General features: G+C 38.6%; 1 protein-coding gene across 1 annotated transcript; it reads left to right on the forward strand.

The window, feature by feature from the left end:
• The first annotated feature begins 9,965 nt into the window (after positions 1 to 9,965).
• On the forward strand, positions 9,966 to 21,884 carry LOC105923144 (polyunsaturated fatty acid lipoxygenase ALOX15B). Its single transcript, XM_036137047.1, has 15 exons — positions 9,966 to 10,028; positions 10,507 to 10,682; positions 11,526 to 11,730; positions 11,842 to 11,923; positions 14,602 to 14,724; positions 14,823 to 14,926; positions 15,989 to 16,155; positions 16,268 to 16,411; positions 17,688 to 17,891; positions 18,113 to 18,199; positions 18,288 to 18,457; positions 19,094 to 19,215; positions 19,989 to 20,089; positions 20,796 to 20,966; positions 21,660 to 21,884. The coding sequence occupies exons 2-15, from the start codon at positions 10,530 to 10,532 to the stop codon at positions 21,837 to 21,839; spliced, it is 2,013 nt and encodes a 670-aa protein (XP_035992940.1). The 5' UTR covers positions 9,966 to 10,028; positions 10,507 to 10,529; the 3' UTR covers positions 21,840 to 21,884.
• The last annotated feature ends 93 nt before the right edge of the window (positions 21,885 to 21,977 follow it).

The raw sequence follows: 21,977 nt of genomic DNA on the forward strand, positions 1-21,977 counted from the left end.
TTATTGTGCATTTTTGAGCACCTAAACATTGGCTTACACTTTCAAGCCCAACAAAGTGCAAATAAGTAAGAATAATTCCCAGTCACACCACAGCCATTTGATAAATTCTTCAGTAAAGAGACGTCAGAAATTATTTACAGCATCATCTGCCCATGCAGAACAAATAACTGGGCTCTAAGAGAAAGCGACGACCTGAGAGATGAGCTGATTCGGATTCACAGCCATGACATAAAGATACCTTTAACTACAAGAAAGGCAGAACCAGAAGGAGTGGACTGATAATGTGTTGAATACTAATTTTGATAAGTCTGAGCATTAAAAAAATAAAACTTTATTCCAACAGACCCAAAGTTCAGATTCAGTGGAAGAAGTGGAACAAATGGATTAAGAGAGAAGGCATGACACTTCCACTAACTCTATGATCTGGACTCTTTAAATGGTGAAATAAGAAATAAATTATTACCTTAGCTATATAGCATTTTAGGGAGAAGTATTTTTTGGAAAAAAAGTGAACTGCTTTATTTGTTGTTTTTCTGAAAATGTCTGCTTACTTCCCTTCACATTAGCATTTCTGTAAAGGTGTGTTCACATTAGTGCGAGTGTGGAACGCCGAGCAACAGATACGATACATGATATCCCTATGTACAGGTGCCACACGGAGTGACTTATCACAAAGCGATGCTAAACGAGGGCACAGAGGCAATTGTTGAGCTTTTGTGTCTTCTCACACCATGACAATCAATCAGGTACTGGATGTGGCAGTGACGTGGGGTGAAGGACTGCAGCAGAGACAAAGCTGTTTTCATTCAACATGGAAAACAAGCTGATAATAGCGGTCTGCGGTCGACCTGAGTTTGTGACTCAACCAATTATTACTACTGAGACAACTCCAGAAAGGAGCCAGCCTGGAGAAAAGTGAGTTGTGGGGCTGGAGTGGCAGTTAAGTGAAAGCATCACTAGATAGTGGCATTGTACTGCTGTATTTCTGGCTTGTTGCCTGCTGTGCAATTGTCGCGTACTGTGCAAATGGCCAGTGATAATGTCAGGCGAGCAACAGCACACTTAAGTGTCGACTTTGTTGCACCAATGTGAACGCACCTTAATACATCACAAAAAACACCAAAACTGTTTTATATAAACATTTCCAAGACAAGACAACAGCAATCCCTGAAATAACTGCACAGTTATTAGGAACGCCACAATATTTGTACTATTCACTCTGTCCTCATATCTGCCAAATGTATTTAATGGAATCTGATCTTTTGGCAGCAAGTTAAAAAAAATAACATAGGTACAATTTATTTGTAGCTTAATTGTCAGTACTATAAACCACAGAGAAGCCACATATTTTTGTTCTCCTTGCTTTGACTGGTCAGAACTATTCTAATGACACAAAATGGACAAACATTATTTCCTAGGCCTTTAGGATATTGTAGCTGATTGGTGTCGAGTACATAGTGCCATACTGTACTGCAATAGTTGAGCCAGAAATGTAAGACAAGAAAAACTAAATTCTTTATCCCTAAATAAAAATCTACAGCAAGTATTGCATGTATGTTTTTGAAAAGGTGTTTTGCTATAGTTAAACCCAAATTCACACTGATTCCAAATTTAAATTTAATATGATTTATAGCTGATTCAATCAAGGAGTTTATGAGAGGAAATTACAGTTATTCCCCTCAAGATAATACAACAATGTAAAAGGGAACAAATAAATTGTTGTGTGAAAAATTATTGACATTTATTTTAGTTAATATTAAGTAAGCAGGCAAGCCAGCCGCCCGTCAGTCAAGAGCTTTTTCCTCAAATTTAGATTTTTTACAGCTCTGAAGGTTTTGATTAGTTGATGAACACTCTAAATTTAAATGCAATTTTCAATAGATTTTCTACTCTATATTGTGTTGCGTGTTTCTTCCATTTGAAATTGGATGCTTTATTTACAACCTGGATACAATCCATCCATCCGTCTGTCCGTCCATCCATCCATCCATCCATCCATCCATCCATCCATCCATCCATCCATCCATCCATCCATCCATTCTCTTCCGCTTATCCAGGGTCGGGGCGTGGGGGTAGCAGCTTCAGTAGGGAGGCCCAGACGTCCCTCTCCCCAGTCACTTGGGCCAGCTCCTCCGGGGGAATCCCAAGGCGCTCCCGGGCCAGCCGAGAAACAGTGCTTTGCCTTTTGGCTCAGCTCTCTCTTCACCCCAACAAACCTGTACAGCGCCCGCTTCACAGCAGACGCTGCACCAATCCACCCGCTCCATCTTCCCCTCATTCCCCTAAACTCCTCCACTAAGGGCAGCACATCCTCCCCAACCCAGAGGAGGCACTCTACCCTTTTCTGATTCAAGACCATGGTCTCGGATTTGGAGGCACTGATTTTCATCCCGGCCACTTCACACTCGGCTGCGAACCGCTCCAGTGAGAGCTGTAGATCACGCCCCGATGAAGCCAATAGGACCACGTCATCCACGAATAGCAGAGACACAATCCTAAGGCCACCAAAATGGATCCCCTCAACACCTTGGCTACTCTTAGAAATTCTGTCCATAAAAGTTATGAACAGATTCAGTGACTAAGGGCAACCTTGGCGGAGTCTAACTCTCACCGGAAACGAGTCCGACTTACTGTCCGATTTGTTTAGCAGTGCCTAGAATGTTAAAATACAAAATATTAATAAATTTCTGTGGGTGCGTAGCATTAGCATTATATCAACACTGGTTTCTGGACATACCGTTCTTCTTACACAGAGTTGTCTCCTTTTGTGACAGAGTATCAATCCCAGTTTCCCCTTCCACACCGACTGGAGAGTTTGGAGGCTGAGCCTGATACCATAATAAGGCTAGAACTAATACTATTCTTTACAAGTAGTTTTAAAATAAAAATATATCACATGGTCTTCAATTTCAGGATTGTGTCACAATTATGAATATGACATTAATGAGACAGATCTAGCAGCTTTCCTTCACACCGACAGATATTTCCTCCCAACTGGGGATTTTGCAGGACTGCTTCTACATGCTGCATCAGCACAAAGTTGATTAGATTAATAATGTTAAGATGTTTTAGAAAATGAAAAAACTTAACAATAGAGCTTTGTGTTTTTTCTCTAGAGAAAAAACACACTATGTATCTAAACATAGTACAGACAGCTGCAGTCCTAAAAAAATCTCACCTCGTGGTGGTTATGGTTATGGTTTCTTCATCTGGAACAGTTTGCTAGGCTAACATACATAGCCTTGCATTTCTCCTCTCTCTTTAAATCATACTTAAAGTACAGGGAATCTTTTGTATCAGTAGGTAACTTTACATCAAAGATGACAAAAATCACATGTGGGGTTCCCCAAGGGTCCATCCTGGGTCCCCTCCTCTTCAATATCTACATGCTTCCTCTTGCTCAGATAATAAAAAACAACAACATCAGCTACCATAACTATGCAGACGACACACAGCTCTACATCACCATGTCACCAGGTGACTATGAACCAGTTCAGGCACTGAGTAAATGCCTAGAAGAAATCAATGCCTGGATGTGCCAACATTTTCTTTAATTGAATAAAAACAAAACAGAAGTGATAATATTTGGACCAATAGAGGAGAGATCAAAAGTTGGCACACAGCTTCAGCCGCTTCAGCTAGAAACCACCAATCAGGCCCGAAATCTGGGTGTAGTGATGGACTCAGACCTGAACCTCCAAAAGCATCTAAAGACAATTACAAGGTCGGCTTTCTATCACCTGAGGAACATTTCCAGGGTTAAAGGACTAATGTCTCAGAAGGATCTGGAAAAACTAATCCATGCAATTATTTGTTGAAGAATAGATTACTGCAACGGTGTTTTCACAGGTCTACCTAAAAAGTGGATCAGACAACTGCAGCTGATCTAGAACGCTGCTGCCCGGGTCCTCACTAAGACTAAGAAAGTAGTGAACATCCCCCCAGTTCTAAAGTCATTACACTGGCTCCCTGTATCTCAGAGAATAGACTTTAAAATACTTCTGTTAGTCTGTAAATCACTAAATAGCTTAGCACCCAAATACATTACAGACTTGTTATCAGTGTATCAACCATCCAGACCACTAAGGTCTTCTGGCTCCAGCCTACTCTGCATACCCAGAACCAGAACCAAAACCAAACACGGAGAAGCAGCATTTAGTTCATATGCTCCACTTATGTGGAACAAACTTCCAGAAAACTGTAAAAGTGCGGAAAGCCTGAGTTCTTTTAAATCAAGATTAAAAACACATTTGTTTAGGATTGCCTTTGACTGTTCCACGTAGTTAAACTGTTCTACTGAAACATCATTAGTTCAACTTTTTTTTGTCCAACTGTTTTTAAAGTTCTATTTTGTTTCTACATTTTATTCCTACTTGCTTTTATTCTGTTTTATTTTCCTATATTATAATCATGTAAAGCACCCTGCATTGTCTCTGAACTGAATTGTGCTATATAAATAAATTTGCCTTGCCTCTGATGTAATGTGTCATTCATAGTGCTGCTTAAACTAAGCTCTTTGCTTTGATGTATAATTTAAAAGTATTGTATGAGCTCTCAGATAGCTATCGACCATGCAGACAGATTTCTGAGCAGAATGATGAGACCAGATGAAATGTCACCGGGATAGAGGATACTGCAGCAAGCAATACAGTCTCAGTTTCCCTGTGAAATTCATCCATCCATACATTTTCTAACACGCTTATCCCGTGAAAATCATTGGTTTTCAAAATATTAGTTTACTCACTTAAAGTTTGTTTTTGCCACAAAAAGTAGATGGTAGCAACTTTCAAAAATTGGTTGTGCAAAGCATGGTCACATGGCTCAGTGGGGCTGCAGCTTACAGGAAATCACAGCCAACCAACAACAGAGACCTTAAATAAAGATTGGTCACCATCGTCAACACAGTATACATTTAAAATAGCAATTTAAATAAAAAATTGTCTTTATAGCCATCCTGATCCACTCAAAGAATTGGGAAACAAAATGGGACATTTTGCTTCATCCCCAACCTACACCTGCGCGTGTAGGTTGGGGATGAAACTAAAAACTAAATCTATATCTTTGTTACGGCCAGTGGCTGTTTTGTTTTTCTTTCCTGATGTATGTTTGCAGGGGTAGTTCTATCTTCCTGCCAGCTGGTGCCACAGTGGAAACTTCCAGCCCTCCTGTGTCTCTTCCTGGTTTGCCTTCAGCCACTCCCTGTTGCTATCATCATCTGGATTGGACATTGACCTGATTGTTCCACCAACCTGTGGAGAGGCCTTATTATTTATACCCAGCTCTCCCACACAGACAAAGCAACTGTGTTTTAGAGCAGCTAGCCTCTTTGCTGGGTGGTTTAGCTTGTTGAGACTTAAAATATTATTGTTTCGCTGTGACACTTTGTGAACCTGTTAACTGACGGTTGTGTTACTCGGGGCCCGTTCTTCGTATGTCGATAACTCAGTTAGCTGGATTTGATTGTTGATGCTTTGGCATGATCTTGGATCGTTTGGTTCTTCGAAAGACATCCTGCACTTGTTGTCATAGCAACATGTGTGCAAGCTTAAGCCTGCTCGAAAAAGTTGTGCTAGAGCCATAAATAGAAAATATTTAAGTTATTTGTATAATGGTTTGCTTTTTGTTTTTATCATATTCAGTAAGAAGATTTGTTCAGGCCATTTTATTGTGAAGTTTAGTTTTACTTTGAAAGGCTTGCTTCCTGTCGAGCCGTATATTGTATTAGAAAAAACTATGGATGGATTATCTAGACACGGAGCAATATAGTTTTTGACTGTGTAAACTGTGTATGACTTGGAAAATAAAAAACTTTTTTTTAGTTAAAATTCCCGGTTTGCACGCGTACTCTACTTCCAGTGTCTAAGGAATGACACCGATATTGGATCTGTTGCCATAACAAGTGCCTTTTTAAAAGTATAATAATTAAAGACTACCATTTTGTAGAATATTCTTGTATGTCACTTTTACTTGTCCTCATGTTCTAGTGGGTCCTGTGGAGGCTCTGACATAAAAGAACAAAGTAAATATGAAATTATTAAAAAGAAAAAATACATACTGTGGAAAGTGATAGAAACATCTAACATGGACAGCACTTGCATGTAATTTGTCTATTTTTTTGCCTGCCCTCTCTCCTGGCTTTAGCAGACTTTGAGGTGTTACCTGTCGTTTTAATTAATGACTCAAATTCGGCATAACCTTCCTTTTAAACAAACACATGAACGCGCAGTTGTCTCAGATAACTCTATCCAGCCATACTAATCATAAACAACAGGTGTGTTCGAAGAACCCAATTATTTATATATATATATTTACAACATTCCACACAAAGTAATACAAATATATACTGTACATATATATAAGTCAATGTATATATATATACATGTATATATTTACATGTGTATATATATATATATGTGTATATATATATATATATATATATATATATATATATATACACACACACATATGTATAACTATAGATCCAAATAAAGTGATAGTGACTTGTGCAAGAACAGTGTAAAGCATGCATAAATGTCAGTTACAGAGGAGGGGGTGTCTAAATCACTGAGGGAGGCGTTGTAGAGATTGATTACAACAGGCAGGAATGATTTTCTGTGGCGCTCTGTGGTGCATCTGGGTAAGAATGCAACGTGCGAAGAACGGACCCTAGGTCTTGTTCAAGGTAGCTGTCTTTTGAAGTGGTGTATGCTTTGTTTATTTTGCTTTTTGCCATTTTTGTTTTGCTTAAGTGTTGATGCTGTTTGGAGCATCTGGACTAGGTTTTGTGGCCTTAAGTCATTCTGGGCTTTCTTTTGTTATTTGTGTTGTGTCCCTTCGGGGTGTAATTATTGTTTCAACCTCTTTTGTTCATAACCCAAACAATAAATCAGTTTATTAATTTTTTTTTAAAACCTTCCTTGTTTGATTTAAATGTTACTACCCCTTCCCCCTAGATGAGATGGGACGTAACAATCCTGAAATACATGCTAGACCTAAAATTAATAAATTCTCAGTCAGTTTTAAGACGTCTTAAAACCTTGGTTTGGGCTACAATCCATAGACCTCAAGAGATTAATATAATTATATGCAAAGACCTATTACCAACTCAGCCCTACACCTGTTCCTGCACCTGCACGCTCTTTTTAGGTGGTTCCTGTTCCACTTTTCTGCTCCTTCTCCTCCTCCATCCCCTGTTCCTCATCTGTCTCTTCCTCTTCCTCCTTACTCCTATGACTGGCATTATCCTATCCCTCTGCATCAACTCCACAACCAAGACTGACACTGGCCTCCTCAGCTACTAATAAAAATTACAGCAACAATAATGAAAATTATAGTATTAATAGTGTGAGAACACAAATACAACACTCTTTAGTTTTTATTGAGAAAGCAGATTCATTATTTATACACAAATGGTGTAAACTGTCACGAGGACATGTCTGGCAAAAATCCCTCTTTGTAGCCCGCGAGGGTGGCTAGGTGCAGCAACGGAGCAGCATTTTATAGGGTAGAAAACAAAAATCACATTGTGACCTCCAGCCGGTTTGACCTGAAATAAACCGGCCGTTTGGGAATCTTACCCAATCTCCCTATGGCCACCCCACCCCTGGTCACAGAGGATCTCATTGGTCTGTTACATAGCTGCAACAACTTAACTGAATTCTTTCAACTGCTGGATCTTCCTCAATTGCTACTCTGTTGATTTAATTTGCAGAAGTTTTGGTCACCTTTTCTCATTGAGTTTTCCTCAGCACAGAAACACAGCTTTTACACTCAAAGTCTTAAGACCAGCAAAAAACGTTACAAGCTTCAGCATTTGCCGCTGCTGGTTTATAACTAGGGTGCTAGTTGAGCTTCAAAAATGTAAAAGAAAGAATTGGGAGCAAGAGTGAAAGTAGGATGGGGAAATATAAAATCAAGAAGGCCATTTGTTACCTCATTAAAAGTTTAACACTAGATACTACCTGTGCAGAGGCAGCTGATTCATGGATGTAAGCAGTATCAAAGCACATGTCCACTGCACTCTGGGGTTTGGTAGAGCAAGTTAGGACCCGGCGCCTGGGGTGGAGGATTGTGTAACCACTATCTGCTGTAGGTTATAGCAGAATGCAATGCTTGGAGTCTAAGGCAACATGTTGGCCAGGACATCTTTTATCCCCCCTATTTCTCCTATTTGCAAGGTTGCCCCACAGTGCCAATGCATCCACCACGCAGCATTATGCACGAGTGTATTGGACTATTTGCAGTAATTAAAGGAATTGTCGCACACCTTGTTTCAGCTATTTGTTAATCTCTCATACACGTCACCCTAGTGATCATTGGGGTGAGGAATGTAATGGTAGAAAACACCAATGTAATGTTATGCAGACATTTAAGATTTAAGTTGGTTTGTAGGAATTTTTTAAATAATTTGAAAGGATATGCATAGTTATGTGTCACATGAGCAAGCATAAATAACACTGTGGTTTTAAATGTTTATGATAAAGTCGATCTATGATTGAAGCCTGATATGGAGTGAAACTGCGTCTGAGAGGAATCATTGTCCAATTTGGCTGCAATTCATCACTTTACTATCTGCGTCGCCAATTTCCCCTGCCTCCAAAATAAAATTCTGCATGGGTCAGAGTTACTGTGAGGACCTCATATATTCCCGTGAAGTGTTTTTTAAAAATAGTTTTTTGCATGAAATTTTTGTATGAAAAGTGATGTACAAGTTTAAGGCTTTGTTTTTTGCATACACAAGATATACAAATGAGACCCTTGATCATTAACCATTCATCTGATTCTCCAGAAGACAATCCAAATAATTTGTTAGTCTTTAGATTATGATCCAGGGTTTATTTTGGAATAAAAAGTCAGGTTAAAATGAACACCTGTTTGATAAAACAGTGTGTTGAATTTCCATTTTTTACTAGTTGGTGGAATCACTAGATTGCAGAGCATTAAACTGGTTTGTGCTTTAACAGTGTTGAACAACACAGGTGGTCAGGCAACAGTACGGGTGGACAGATTTCTATGCATGTCAAAACCTTGTGGTACGTTGAGTGTTTTTTGCAGTTATTTTATCAATAGCATTTGCACAACAGAGGGCAGTTACATCCTCCATACCAGGAAAGCATATTGCACAACCTGAAGGGTCCGTTTCAGGTTGAAGACTAGTTTTCCCTTCTATCCAACAGTTTTTTTTTAAATACAGTTTCTACATTTAATAGCACCTGAGACCCCCTCTAAATATAATATGCCCAGATACACTGATAAGGGACACAATGGACAGAAAAGGTATATCATTAAACATTGATGTCTTTCCTTACTGACGGAATCAATAGTTTCATCATGTTGTGCCTCATGTCCTGCAGCTGCAAAATTGTTTCATCACAACATGCAGATAAGTCATCCTTTTGTATGATTCTTACAAGATAGCCTTATTACTTGTAGAGCTGTTGTTGCATCATATGTTTTTATTCAAAAAGCAATTTCAATCAAATTAGTAAGTATTAAGGCAGTATTGCATGCATGGAAGGTTGTTTCACACCAATTTTTGTTTGGTTTGAGAAATAGTAAAACACAACTTTTGTGCTTGTAAATTAATAAATCTCTAAAAGCTCAATTTGGTTGTGTTATCGGGAAAACCCTTTAGACAAAAATCCTGGTTTACATCATTACATGCAACATGCTGTGTTGCCACATGTCTTTTAATAGTCTTACTACCTTTTCGCCAACAAAACTCATCATTTCCAACAATGGCTGAATGGCTTGGTGGCACATATCCAGTCTTTGAGGTGATGCATATCTAAACAGGTATGCAAGTCCAGAATGTTTAAAGACATGGAAGTCCCCACTTTCAACAAAGAACTGGAAGCAAATGAGAGGTGGGAGGCTGTGTTCCAGGTAGTTTCATCACCATAGGTTGTTTTTTTTTTGTCTCTGAACACTCCCACAGCACTGTGTGTATGTATATAAGGAAATCATTAGTGATAAGTTGCATGATAGCAGCAGTTCTTGAGGGGGACTTTGTGGTCTCATTAGCAGAGGTAAGACAAATCTTTTCAAAAAGCAGAACTGTATCAAATTATGTAGACAGCAATCTTCTTTTTGTAATTAAATAATGGATTGTACATAAGACATCCTCTGCCTTATTTCTATTTTGTATTTTTATTTTTATTTTCTTATCTACTTCTTTTTGATCCACTGTATAAACGGGGACACACTGTATATACCTGATGCACTTTGTCCTACTTTGGCACCTTCTTCTGATTACTGATTACTGAGCCGATGTGACATGTGAATTTCTCCAATGTGAGATCAATGAAGCCTATCTTATCTTATCTTAATTGTTTGTCCATTATTGCAGGGCCATTGTGCATTATGCATTATGCATTTTCCTAGATCTATCTATTTGTCTTTAGTAGGTATTTGAGCTGTCACAAGAAACAAAATTGTTTCAATGATTTTGCAATGGATCCACGAATCCGTGTTGATGACTGTAGTTTCTCCCTCTGTCATTTTAACGTGGATCTGTTTCAGGATCAAAAATGTTGGATTACGAAGTGACCGTGTTTACAGCCAATCGTCCCTTTGCCACCACCTTTAACAATGTCTTCATTAAGCTGGTTGGCACAAGTGGAGAAAGTGAACGCAAGTGGCTCTTGAGCTTAAGGGGAGCTTCAGCATTCGTGAGAGGAGCCGTAAGTCTGAAAGATTCAGCTTCTAGTTCAAATGTAGCACACACCTTACCAGCTTTGCTTTAGACTGACAATCACGATATCTCTGTCAATTGTTTAGCAACATGATGTGTGTAATGCTTAAAGTTACTTCATTGCTTCATGTAATACATTTAGGAGAAGTACCTTTCATGGGCTTGCAAGAGTATTGAACGGCATTTAACATTTTGTCACATTACAACCACAAACTTCAGTATGTTTCATTGGGATTGTATGTCATAATCCAACTCAAAGTAGGGCATAATCATGAAGTGGATGGAAAGGATTATATTATTTTGTTAAACTAGTGAGACATTACCACCCCCCCCCCCCCACACACACACACACCCCTCTCATGGCTTTCTGTAAAAATTCCCTTTTTCTTGTATTTCTTATCATTCAGCTTTATCACTGACCTCTCCGCCCTGGTCAGGAACAGGGTTCAAACAGTGAACTCGAGCAGAGCTTTGATGTGAAGACAGTGCTTTTCAGTAGCTGTTTCTCACAGATTTCTTTAAAATGTTAATGTCACAAACCAGCCGTGGAATGGGGGTTAGAGGACACACCTCCAGAGGTGTTTCCCTCTTCCAGGCATTTCCAGGTCGGTTGAAAAACCTGTTTTTTTTTTTTTTAATGGGCAAAATTGAGTAGGTGGAAATGAGATTAATGTGAAAAAGTTTGGGACATGTGAAACTTTTGAAAGCTACTTTACAATTCATTGTGATTGTAGTTCTATCTCTAGTGTTTGTAAGTTGTTAAAGATGATGTTTAAAAAAACTTTTTGCTTTTCATATACAGTACACTTGTTGTCTTTTAATGTTGTCTTAGGTGGCAAGTTTTACAGTGTCCTGCCCCACCTCCCTTGGAAAACTGGTGCTGATAGAGCTTGACAAACAGCCGCTTGTGGTGTTTCCAGAGGATTCTTGGTTCCCTGCCAAAGTCGAAGTCAAATCACCCGAGGGAGATGCTTACAACTTCCCTATCTACCGCTGGATCACTGACAGCAAGGTGCACCACTTCAGAGAGGGAACAGGTTTGTGGAACAGACTGAAATTGTATTAAATGCTTGTTTCTTTTAACTATAGGCAGACAGGAGCAGATTAACACCTAAAACTCAAAGAAAGTTTTTTTTTTTAATTTCCAGCACTGAAAGGGTTTGAAGACAATCATCATCTTGGCAGGTACAGCCGGGAGAAGGAGATCAAGCAGCGTCAGAAGGACTATTGGTGAGAAAATACAGAGTTAACAGCACCAAACATCCTTCCTCCCTGTGTAAGTGCACATACCTACGGGTATGGCACTCATTTCTGTTAGTTTTGTTGAATAAGAATTATTGCTAATTAAAATTCAAAACAGAATTTACCAGACGCCCCCACCCCTACCCCTGTGGAAGAAATTCTAAACAATAACTGGCATGAGACAAAACAAAGACAGTCTATCCTACACAATCATCATCCCGCACAGTAGCTACGCCTCCCAAAACAAATGATTATTTTTGAAACCATGGTATTTAAAATTTTAACTGAATTACTTGACACAGACGAACATTTAGTCACATACAAACAATGACATTCAGACAAACAAACACACACAGGTAGGCCTGTTTTTTCTTACTACTTTACACAGATCTGTGGTCTTTCTCTTTTTTTTTAACGTCTAGACTCCAAGCCAATGCCAAAATATATATTTTTCAATATGTTAAGTGCCTAGCTTACTTGAAAAGGGAGGGTGTGTGATGTTTACTGACCCCGACGTCTTACACGCGGTCTTATGCTTCAGTTCCGTAAGGATAAATCTTTTTATCTCTCAGACACTTGGACTATTATTCCTTTTTCAAGTCATACGTCGATATTAGCAGTCTAGAATACATTTATTCATGACGGAAGTGTAACTAGTTGATCCCAAAGTAAAACTTACCCCACACAACGCTGTGCCTCTTTTAGATCCGGTTGTTTCATTTCTTTCTTCAATTTTTCCTTTTTTTTATTTTATTTTTATTCATTAGTAGCAGTACTGCAATATTAAATTAACCCCTCCGTGGGAAACCTGCATGTTTAATCCAATTATTTACGCATGTCATACTTTCGGACCCATACTTTCAGCATGAAATCAAACTTTCCCCCTGGGGAGAGATTGGCCCTGAAAACGGCCTTTCACTCATTAAAGGATTTCTCTGCTTCCAGACCCATTTTTCTATTTTTGTTTATTTTAATGGACCTCCGCGAGGTCAACCGACCAAATGAAAGGCTTCACACTTATTGGTGTTCAGGTATAATGAGAGAAAATCCTCTTTTTCAAATCTACCTACGTCTAGATACAAATCAGATGCTTAAAGCACATCTGCCGCTTTCATCTAGCACTGAATACTGCACAGCCCCATGTGCCCCCAACAAGAGGTCTTGTGTTTCCAGGTGAAAATCATCAGCCCCCTCCTCCCAGCAGGAGTGCTCGTATTTCAGCTGAAAATGTTTATTTAATTTTAATTTAATTTAACCATAAAACTTCAGTCACTGTTCTGTATTTGCAAATCCTATTTTATTTGCTTTAAGGACTGAATATAATTCATTATTTAATACAGGCTTTTGTTTATTACTCCCTGGTAGGTTACAGATTTGCAGATTTTTTTCTCTTATTTTTAAATTTCTTGCAGTATTTATAAAATGGGTTTTAAATTTTAAAGCTTGCAAGCGTTTTGAAGAAATTGCATTTAAAAGTGCTGGAAAATAATCCTCTTACCGTCTCTTGAAAGAAAGGTTTGAATCTTCGCGCTGACCCCCCAGGGACGTTCCAAGGTGCCCCTCCTCGTCCCTTGTAATCTGTTCGGGGTACCAGAGGTCAGATAACTTCTCTGGGCCGGCCAAGCAACTCCTGTCCTCTGACTTACTGGCTCATCAGTCGGAGATCCTGTTCGTGACGCCAAATGTGAAAGAAATTCTAAACAATAACTTGCTTCCTAGAGCTATTGAATAAGAAAACGATTGAGTGATAAATTTCCAGCACTTTTATTGAGAAACAGAGCAGAGATCACATAGATGGAAAGTAATCGCACCCCATGGTCCCGCTGCGGTCTGCGTCTGCTGTTTCTGCCCCTCCTCACTTTCGGCTCTCCCTAATACTTGATAGTGGCCTTGGCATGAAACAAAACAAAGACAGTCTATCCTAGACAATCATCATCCCACACAGTAGCTACGCAGCATTTGGCCCTGCAATAAGCAGGCCCGTGCTCACATGTACGAGTGGCGTGAGGCCATAGTGACTTCAGAAAAATATTCCCATAACACCCACTCACCAAAAAAAAACAAAAACATCTGCTTCTAGGTGTCAGCCTGCTGAAACGTTTTCTAATATACTGCATAGTATGTGCACCTAATACATGGTTCAGTACTCTTTAAGCACGGATTTCTAACTTTATAATGCCTCATGGCACAACATCAATCAAGATTCTAGACCTTTACTCTAAAGACCTAGACCTTTAATTTAAAAAGGAGACTTAATATTTGTCCTTAGCCCAGGTAAGGTTAAGTTTTTCCTTCCGCTCAATTTTCCAATAATATTTTGAGACACAGCCCTCTGTGAACATCCTGCTGCTTTCGCTGTGACCTTTTGTTGCTTATCACAACTTGTGACCTGTTGATTCTACTAGGCTTCCATTAACTATGAGACATAATCATGAAAATGAACTGAAATAAATGCTTGCAATATATCATTCTGTGCTAAACAATCTATATCATTAGATTAACTTCTTAAATCTTAAATTTGATGAAATTCTAACTTACTAACTCACTTAGAAGCAAGTGAATAGGACGATGTCTCGTTAACTATAACAGGATTTATAACTGAAAGATAAAATGTAATTTTCCATGTGTGCTACACTAAAATAAAACTCAATATATATATTTCTCAGCTGGGATGTGTATGCAGAGGGAATTCCTCACTGCATAAAAGCAGATGACCTAGCTTCTCTTCCTGCTGAGGTCAGATTCTCCTTTGCCAAGCAGACAGAGTTTCTATTCAACTCACAGACAGGGTAAAATTTTAATATTTGGATACATTTCTGCCTTCAATCTGATGTTTTTATGTATATGAACAATTTAACACATTTCATTTCTGATTTTTCTTCATTAGACTTGCAGAGCTGCAGTTGAAGGGGCTGGCTGATAATAAAATGGGATGGACAAATCTTGATGACATCAGCAGGGTGTTTTGTTGCAAACAGACTGAAATATCCGGTATGCCTAAAGTGAATCCTACTGAGTCATAAAGCTTGTTCAGAGGGTGTGTGGGTTTGCTCTTTGTGGGTAGTAGAAAAAAAATGTAATTTGCAAAAAAAATAGTATAAAGCACTGCAGAGAGACAACGTTGTTTGGTGGTTTGGTTGATTGGGTAGTAAAGTTATTCCTAGTTGCTTCCTTGTTTCAACAATGTAACAGCCTATTGGGCTGCAACATCTTGGCCTTTTCTTATATTGAACTTTTTATTGACCCTTTTTTTCTATTATCGATATACATCTATCGATTGATATATATTGTTATTGAATTATCGTCTAGCCCTAGTTGGAGTACCCTGAGAGAATCCACACAGGCACGGGGTGAACATGCTAAGTCCATGCAAAAAGACCCCAGGCTAGGTTTGGAACCCGAGACCTTTTTGCTGCAAGGGAACGGTGCTTACAACTGATTCACTGTGCAGCCCACATACTTCTGTTATATCCATCCATCTATCCATTATCTAACACGTCTATCACTTGTGGGGACGTAAGGGGTGCTGGTGCCTATCTCAAACTGTCAGTGGGCGAAAGGCGGGGGACACTCTGGACAGGTCACCAGTGTATCGCAGGGCAACACAGAGACAAAAAGGACAAACAATCATTCTCGCACACAGTCATGCTTAAAGAGAATTTAGAGAGGCCAATTAACCTAACAGTCATGCTTTTTGGACTGTGGGAGGAAGCCAGAGTACCCAGAGAGAACCGATGCATGCTCAGGGAGACCATAAAAACTCCATGCAGAAAGGGCAACAGCGCTGCCCACTATCCCACTATTCCACTGTGCAGCCCTATCATCATCATCATCATCATCATCATCATCATCATCATCATCATCATCATCATCATCATCATCATCATCATCATCATCATTTAAATTGAAGTCTTACATGTTTAACTTTTTATACTTTAAATTGATAACCGCAATAAAAAAAAATTCAAAAGAATCCGTATGATTAATGCTGAAGAGAGGGGTTTCGATTTAGAAATATTTAAAGTACATGTTTTTCTTTTTTCTTTTTTACAGACTATGTCCAAGAGCACTGGAAGGAAGATGCCTTTTTTGGCTACCAGTTTCTGAATGGGCTCAATCCCATGCTTATTCGTCGCTGTGACGTCCTGCCCGACAACTTTCCTGTGACTGACGCCATGGTTTTCCCTGACTCTCGCTGCTGCTTGGTGGAAGAAATGAAGGTGACTGTACAAAAATACAGTTTATGGATATTTCTAGGTAACTTTGGAGCAGTTGCGTTTGTATGCAAAATTGGCTTTGACATTTGTGAATCTTTCTTAAAATTTTAAACAGAAAGGCAACATATTCCTTTGTGACTACAAGCAAATAGACGGTGTGAAAACAAACATCATTAATGGCAAGAAGCAGTACCTGATGGCTCCACTCGTCTTGCTCCATAAAACTCCTGATGATAAACTCATGCCTATTGCTATTCAGGTGGGATTAGCACTCAAATACAAATAATGACTTCAATTAAATGTTTCTTCTATGTACCAGAACATTACAGTTTAGCAGAAATAGGAAGAACAGGAAGTACATAGCTGGATGTGATCTAAAAATATTTAGAAAGAATTACAGAAAGAAAGAAGGCACTTAGATACAAGAGAACCAATATTACGGTTACATTTTTCCAAAGACCAATCATGATCCCTATCGTGGAAATCAACGCTAACACTATGACCATCCAAGATAAAAGTAATGATTCTAAAGTCTCCAGCTTGAATGGAAGTTCATAAGACAAAAACTTACATGATGATTTGTCCAATGAAGGGGAAGTCAAGAGAAATGTCTGATTGCACCAGCTACGAGACTTAAGGAAAGGCAAAGCAACTTTATTTAGAAACTTTTCAGTATTAAGACAATTCAAAGACGTACCGGGTATAGGTCTGCTAATCTAATGCAGCACAGTAGTGAAGGACCACTTGTGATAAAACATGACAACATTCAGGTGTGCACCACCACCCGTTTTTTTCCAAATAACTGTGTAATTACAATACTTTGAGACATGCAGTGATTGTGTTAAACCTAGCAGCAGTGAATGGAAACATCTAAAAGCCTTACTTTTCAATAAAATAATCAGTTAGTGTGTTGCTCATCAGTGTTTAACTGCACTGCAGAAATACAAATATTCGAATGTTATTGTAACAGTGGCAGTTGCATCCCTATAATCCTACGACTATAGTCGGTCCACATTCAGTCACAGCAACCTCTCATTTGGCCCTAAAAAATCACTTCAAGCTAATGCTGCATGTGGGGTGTTGGAAGGGAAATAAAAAAAACAAACAAACAACAGCATAAAGTATTTCATTAATTTGTCACAGGCACAGAAAAAAACTTGAAGGCAAAGAATAAAATGAATAAAAACTTAGAAGTCAGATTAAAGGTTTATCACTTCAACCACTAGTCTGCTTTGTTCTTTCTTTCAGTAGTCAAAAGGTTATATCTTCAAACACGCTCCCACTGCTGTTCTCTTACATTTCAGTTCAGACCTCAGGGTGGATTCTTTAAAGTCCTTGTTGAGAATTAGTTTCTAAACAAAAAATAAGTCTGTCACCAGAAAGAAAAACAAAATAAATAAATTACAGAATGTTCTTTTTGATTCATGTGGAATCATATAAATGCCTTTTAGACAGGGTGACCAAACAAACAGGTCTGCTCTTGGTAAAAGTGGCCTGCATGTATTATATCTAACCGTGTTACAACCCTGTTGCAGCTGAAGCAGAAACCGGCAGAAGACAACCCAATCTTTCTGCCGTCAGATTCTGAGTACGACTGGCTGCTGGCCAAGATTTTTGTGAGAAGTGCAGATTTCAGCGAGCATCAGCTCAATGTTCACCTGCTTCGCACTCACCTGCTGGCTGAGGCGTTTGCAGTGTCACTGTTGCGCAACATGCCCATGGTGCATCCTCTCTACAAGGTAACTGAAGCTGCAACGTTACACCGTGTTTCGCTGTGCTTATTCCGACATGCTCAGGATGATACAACTTGTGGGAAAGTTTGTTGTTACTTTATTACTTATTCTTATCCAGAAGTTTTGGTTTTGTATTATTGTAATCCAGGGAAGGAGCATGGTATAACATGTGCAAGCTAATCCTAATGTTGCCTAACATCTACTCACATATTTTTCTCTTTTCTCAGCTTCTCATACCTCACACGCGCTACACTCTGCAGATCAACTTCTTAGCTCGGAAAAGACTCATATCTGAGGAGGGTGTTTTCACCAAAGTAGGAAAATGCACTCCAAGGGACATCATTATTTCTTCTTTTTTTTAACGACAATGTTTGTTTTTAACTTTGCTTTGACTTTCTCCAGTTTACATCTTCTGGTGGAGAGGGTATGAGCACAATTCTAAAGAGATCCCTGTTCTCAGTGACGTACAGCTCTCTCTGTATGCCTGAAGACATTGCTGAGCGTGGGCTCGAGGACATGCCAAACTTCTACTACAGAGACGATGGACTCAGATTGTGGGACATTATCAACAGGTATAATGGGTTCCCTCCATTTTGCATCTTACTTTATGCTACTTCCTCTGATAACAACAACTCATCAGACAGTTTATTATGCACAGGTTCAACAATGCTATTTATTAGGATTAGGTATGTATGTTTTTAAGAAGACAAAATGGGCATTTTTATCCATCTCTCATCTGCCCTCTTTCTCTTAGTACTTTGTTCGATTGCTGTTTATTCTTACAGCTTGTAAGCAGTCATGTCTGTACAGAACAATATGGCCTAATATACTGTGAACCAGCATATGTACACCTAGTGTAACAGCATTTGAGAAATGTCTTAATTTAAATAAAACTTTGTTCATAATTCAGGAAAGGGTTTGGTGGATTTATTTTTGTGCCTTGTTATGTTGAAATTATGTCTATGCTGTAAATCAGGCTCACTTGTCCTGTTACTCGTCTTAAAAATAATTGTATATTATCTACTGTCCTTTTGTTCATATAATACCTTATCTAAGAAATATCAGAAATAGAAGTTACTAAAAAAAGAAAATGTTTTTTGTAAATGGAATATTACTTTAAAAAAAAACTTCATAAAATGATTAACACGTTATTTACCATTGTGTGTCTGTCTGAAAATGTAGTTCATAACAATTTCTGTGTCTGATAGGTTTGTACGTGGTGTCCTAAGCTACTACTACAAGAATGATCTTGAAGTTCAGCAAGACTCTGAACTGCAAAATTGGATTTTGGACATTTTTGAACATGGATTCCTTTCCCATCCTTGCCCAGGTATGCTGTAACACAAATAATAGGGCCTTTTGGGCATATTACAGATTTCTGTAATAGAAGAATGTGGGCTGCACAGTAAAACAGTTGGAAGCGTTCCCTTGCAGCAAGAAGGTCCTGGGTTCCAAACCTAGCGTGGGGTCTTTTTGCATGGAGTAAGCATGTTTACCCGTGCCTGTGCGGGTTCTCACAGGGTACTCCAACCAGGGCTGGATGGTAATTCAGTTTTCATTCGTTTTGCATTATAGCCTATAATGAAGGTTAATACTACAGTCATTACATCCTCCTAACCAATCACAAACGCAGACCCAGGAAGTGACCAAGCTCTGCCCAAAGAGTTCAGAGAGCATGGGTTATTTTTCTTTTTTTAAAAGGTGCAGATGGTAAAAAGTTGGTTGAATAAAGGGTTGAGTTTAAATTAAGTATTTGTGTGTTCTGTATCTAAAAATAGGTTGCCAAGCAGCAGCATAAAATGGTCAGGACTGCACTTAAAATATATGTTTTGAATTTGCTGATAATTACCAATAATGATCAATATGATATTTTATTGATATGCTTGTATTCTATATCATCCATCCTCAACTCCAACTTCTTCTCAGTTTCTTGACTATGTTAATTAAGCTCTCTAAATTGCCCTCGGATATAAGTATGTGTGTGTATGTGTGTGATTGTCAGTCTGCCCACCCTCAGTGATCTAGAGAGGACAAGCTGTGGATGTAATGAAAGCATCAAATATTAAATGTTCAAACGTTAACTTTATTATTTCTAATTCTCAGGAATCCCACAGAAACTTGCTACAGTGGATGAGCTCATCAAGTTTGCCACCATGGTGATCTTCACTGGCTCAGCCCAGCATGCTGCGGTGAATACTGGACAGGTAAAATCTTGAGACGAAAATGCTGAGATTTTGATACACAAAGTAATTTGTTATACAAAGTCATTAAGTGTTAGTTTAAATTTTTTTTGTGAGAATGCTACTACACATTACCAATTAAGCAGGGATTGTCTTCAAATCACATATTTTTCTGTAAACCCAGTTTGTAACATGTAGATTCATGTGGATTCCGATATTAAATGCTGTGAACATTCAATTGGCATTGTATGCTGCAGAGAATTGGGGTTATGTCTGAAATCATTGTTAAATAATCTTTACCTATGCTCTTAATGTGAATCACTTAAAGTAGGAGTAAACACGTACATGTTGACCTGATGGTAGATTTGATAGAACATTCTGTCCATGTTCTTTTTAATTTGTCAATAGAACGTGTCACAAGCCAAACCGAAGGAGCAACTAGTACCATGACTGTATTTTAAATGTAAATATTCTTAGGACAGGTTACAATTTCACTTTAAGAGGGTCAACGACAGGTTGTTGAAAAAACAAAAAATAATTTTTACCATCTAAAAATTGTTAAAGCAATATAGCCTGAATCCAGCGAACAGCAAACTGTCTTACCAGCAGATGGAAACTGACATTTTCTAGTATGACTACAACTATTTTGCCTCAAAGTTAATAGAGTTGTGTTTTGGACTTACTTCAGGAAAAATACATGAATACTACATCATGCATTTGTTTACCTCAGTTTGACTACGGAGGCTGGATGCCAAACATGGCAACCTCCCTGCAACTCCCACCGCCAACCAAAAAAGGGGAAGCGACTGAAGAAACAATGCTGAAAACACTGCCAGACGTCAACACCACAGTTCAGGGCATGGCCACCTTGTGGCTGCTCAGCCAGCAGTCCAGTGATTTTGTGAGTGTGTTGACTTCAGTATGCGATACAGCCAAACTTGTGTTCAAGCTTTTTCAAGAACTCTGGAACAGGTTCATATCAATAAATGTAAATATAATTTAAAAGCTAATTTATTTTAATAGTTCAAAAAGGGAGCTCATTCATTGTTAACATTAATTACACAAATGGGGATCTATTCAAAGCAGTCCTTACTGATCTTTTTTTTTTTTTCTTACTGATCATTTTGACAATTATGCCTTACTGCTGATGAAAACCCAAAAGTAGTTTTTTGAAAACTTAAATAATACATGAGACCAGTACAAACATATTTCTCATTTTAAAATGTTATGTCATGGCCACAATCACAGGGAAGACTACTGATTTGACAGCTTATCAGCACACAGTCACTAACACCTTCTCACAAGGAGGCTTAACAATGAAAGACTATTATTAAAGCTAAATTTAAAGTAAGTTGAGTGGAAGAAAAAGGTGGTAGAAAGGAGTAAATAGTATAAATATATAATTTGTGTAATTAATCCTCATAAATTATGATTTCCACTTTTGTGTATGTAATGACTCAAATAAATTAGATTTTTCCATGAATTTCTTAGTTATTGAGTAGCAGCTGTATGCCAGTAAAATGCAGTAGTCTATATTCTACAAATATTTGCATGTCAGTGGCAGAAAAACTAAGATTGTCATTGATTTCATCAGGTACCCCTTGGACAGTACCCTGAGGACCACTTCAGTGAGGAGACTCCACGTGAGATGATAAAGAACTTTCAAAAGGAGCTTGAGGCGTTAAGTGCAGCCATCAAAGAGAGAAACAAGGATCTGAAAGTGCCGTACACGTACATGGATCCAGAGGAAATAGAAAACAGTGTGGCTATTTGAACAAAAAGGAGTTTTCTCGCTGGCAAGGAGTTTTCTCGCTGCTATCAACACACAGTGATGGGCTGCAAGGTTTTCTTATGGATGTTATTCGATGTTTTTATGAACATACGGGAAAAACATGTTACCTGTCATGGGCGC

This window comes from Fundulus heteroclitus, chromosome 5 (assembly GCF_011125445.2).
Source record: "Fundulus heteroclitus isolate FHET01 chromosome 5, MU-UCD_Fhet_4.1, whole genome shotgun sequence".
NCBI classification, from domain to species: domain Eukaryota; kingdom Metazoa; phylum Chordata; class Actinopteri; order Cyprinodontiformes; family Fundulidae; genus Fundulus; species Fundulus heteroclitus.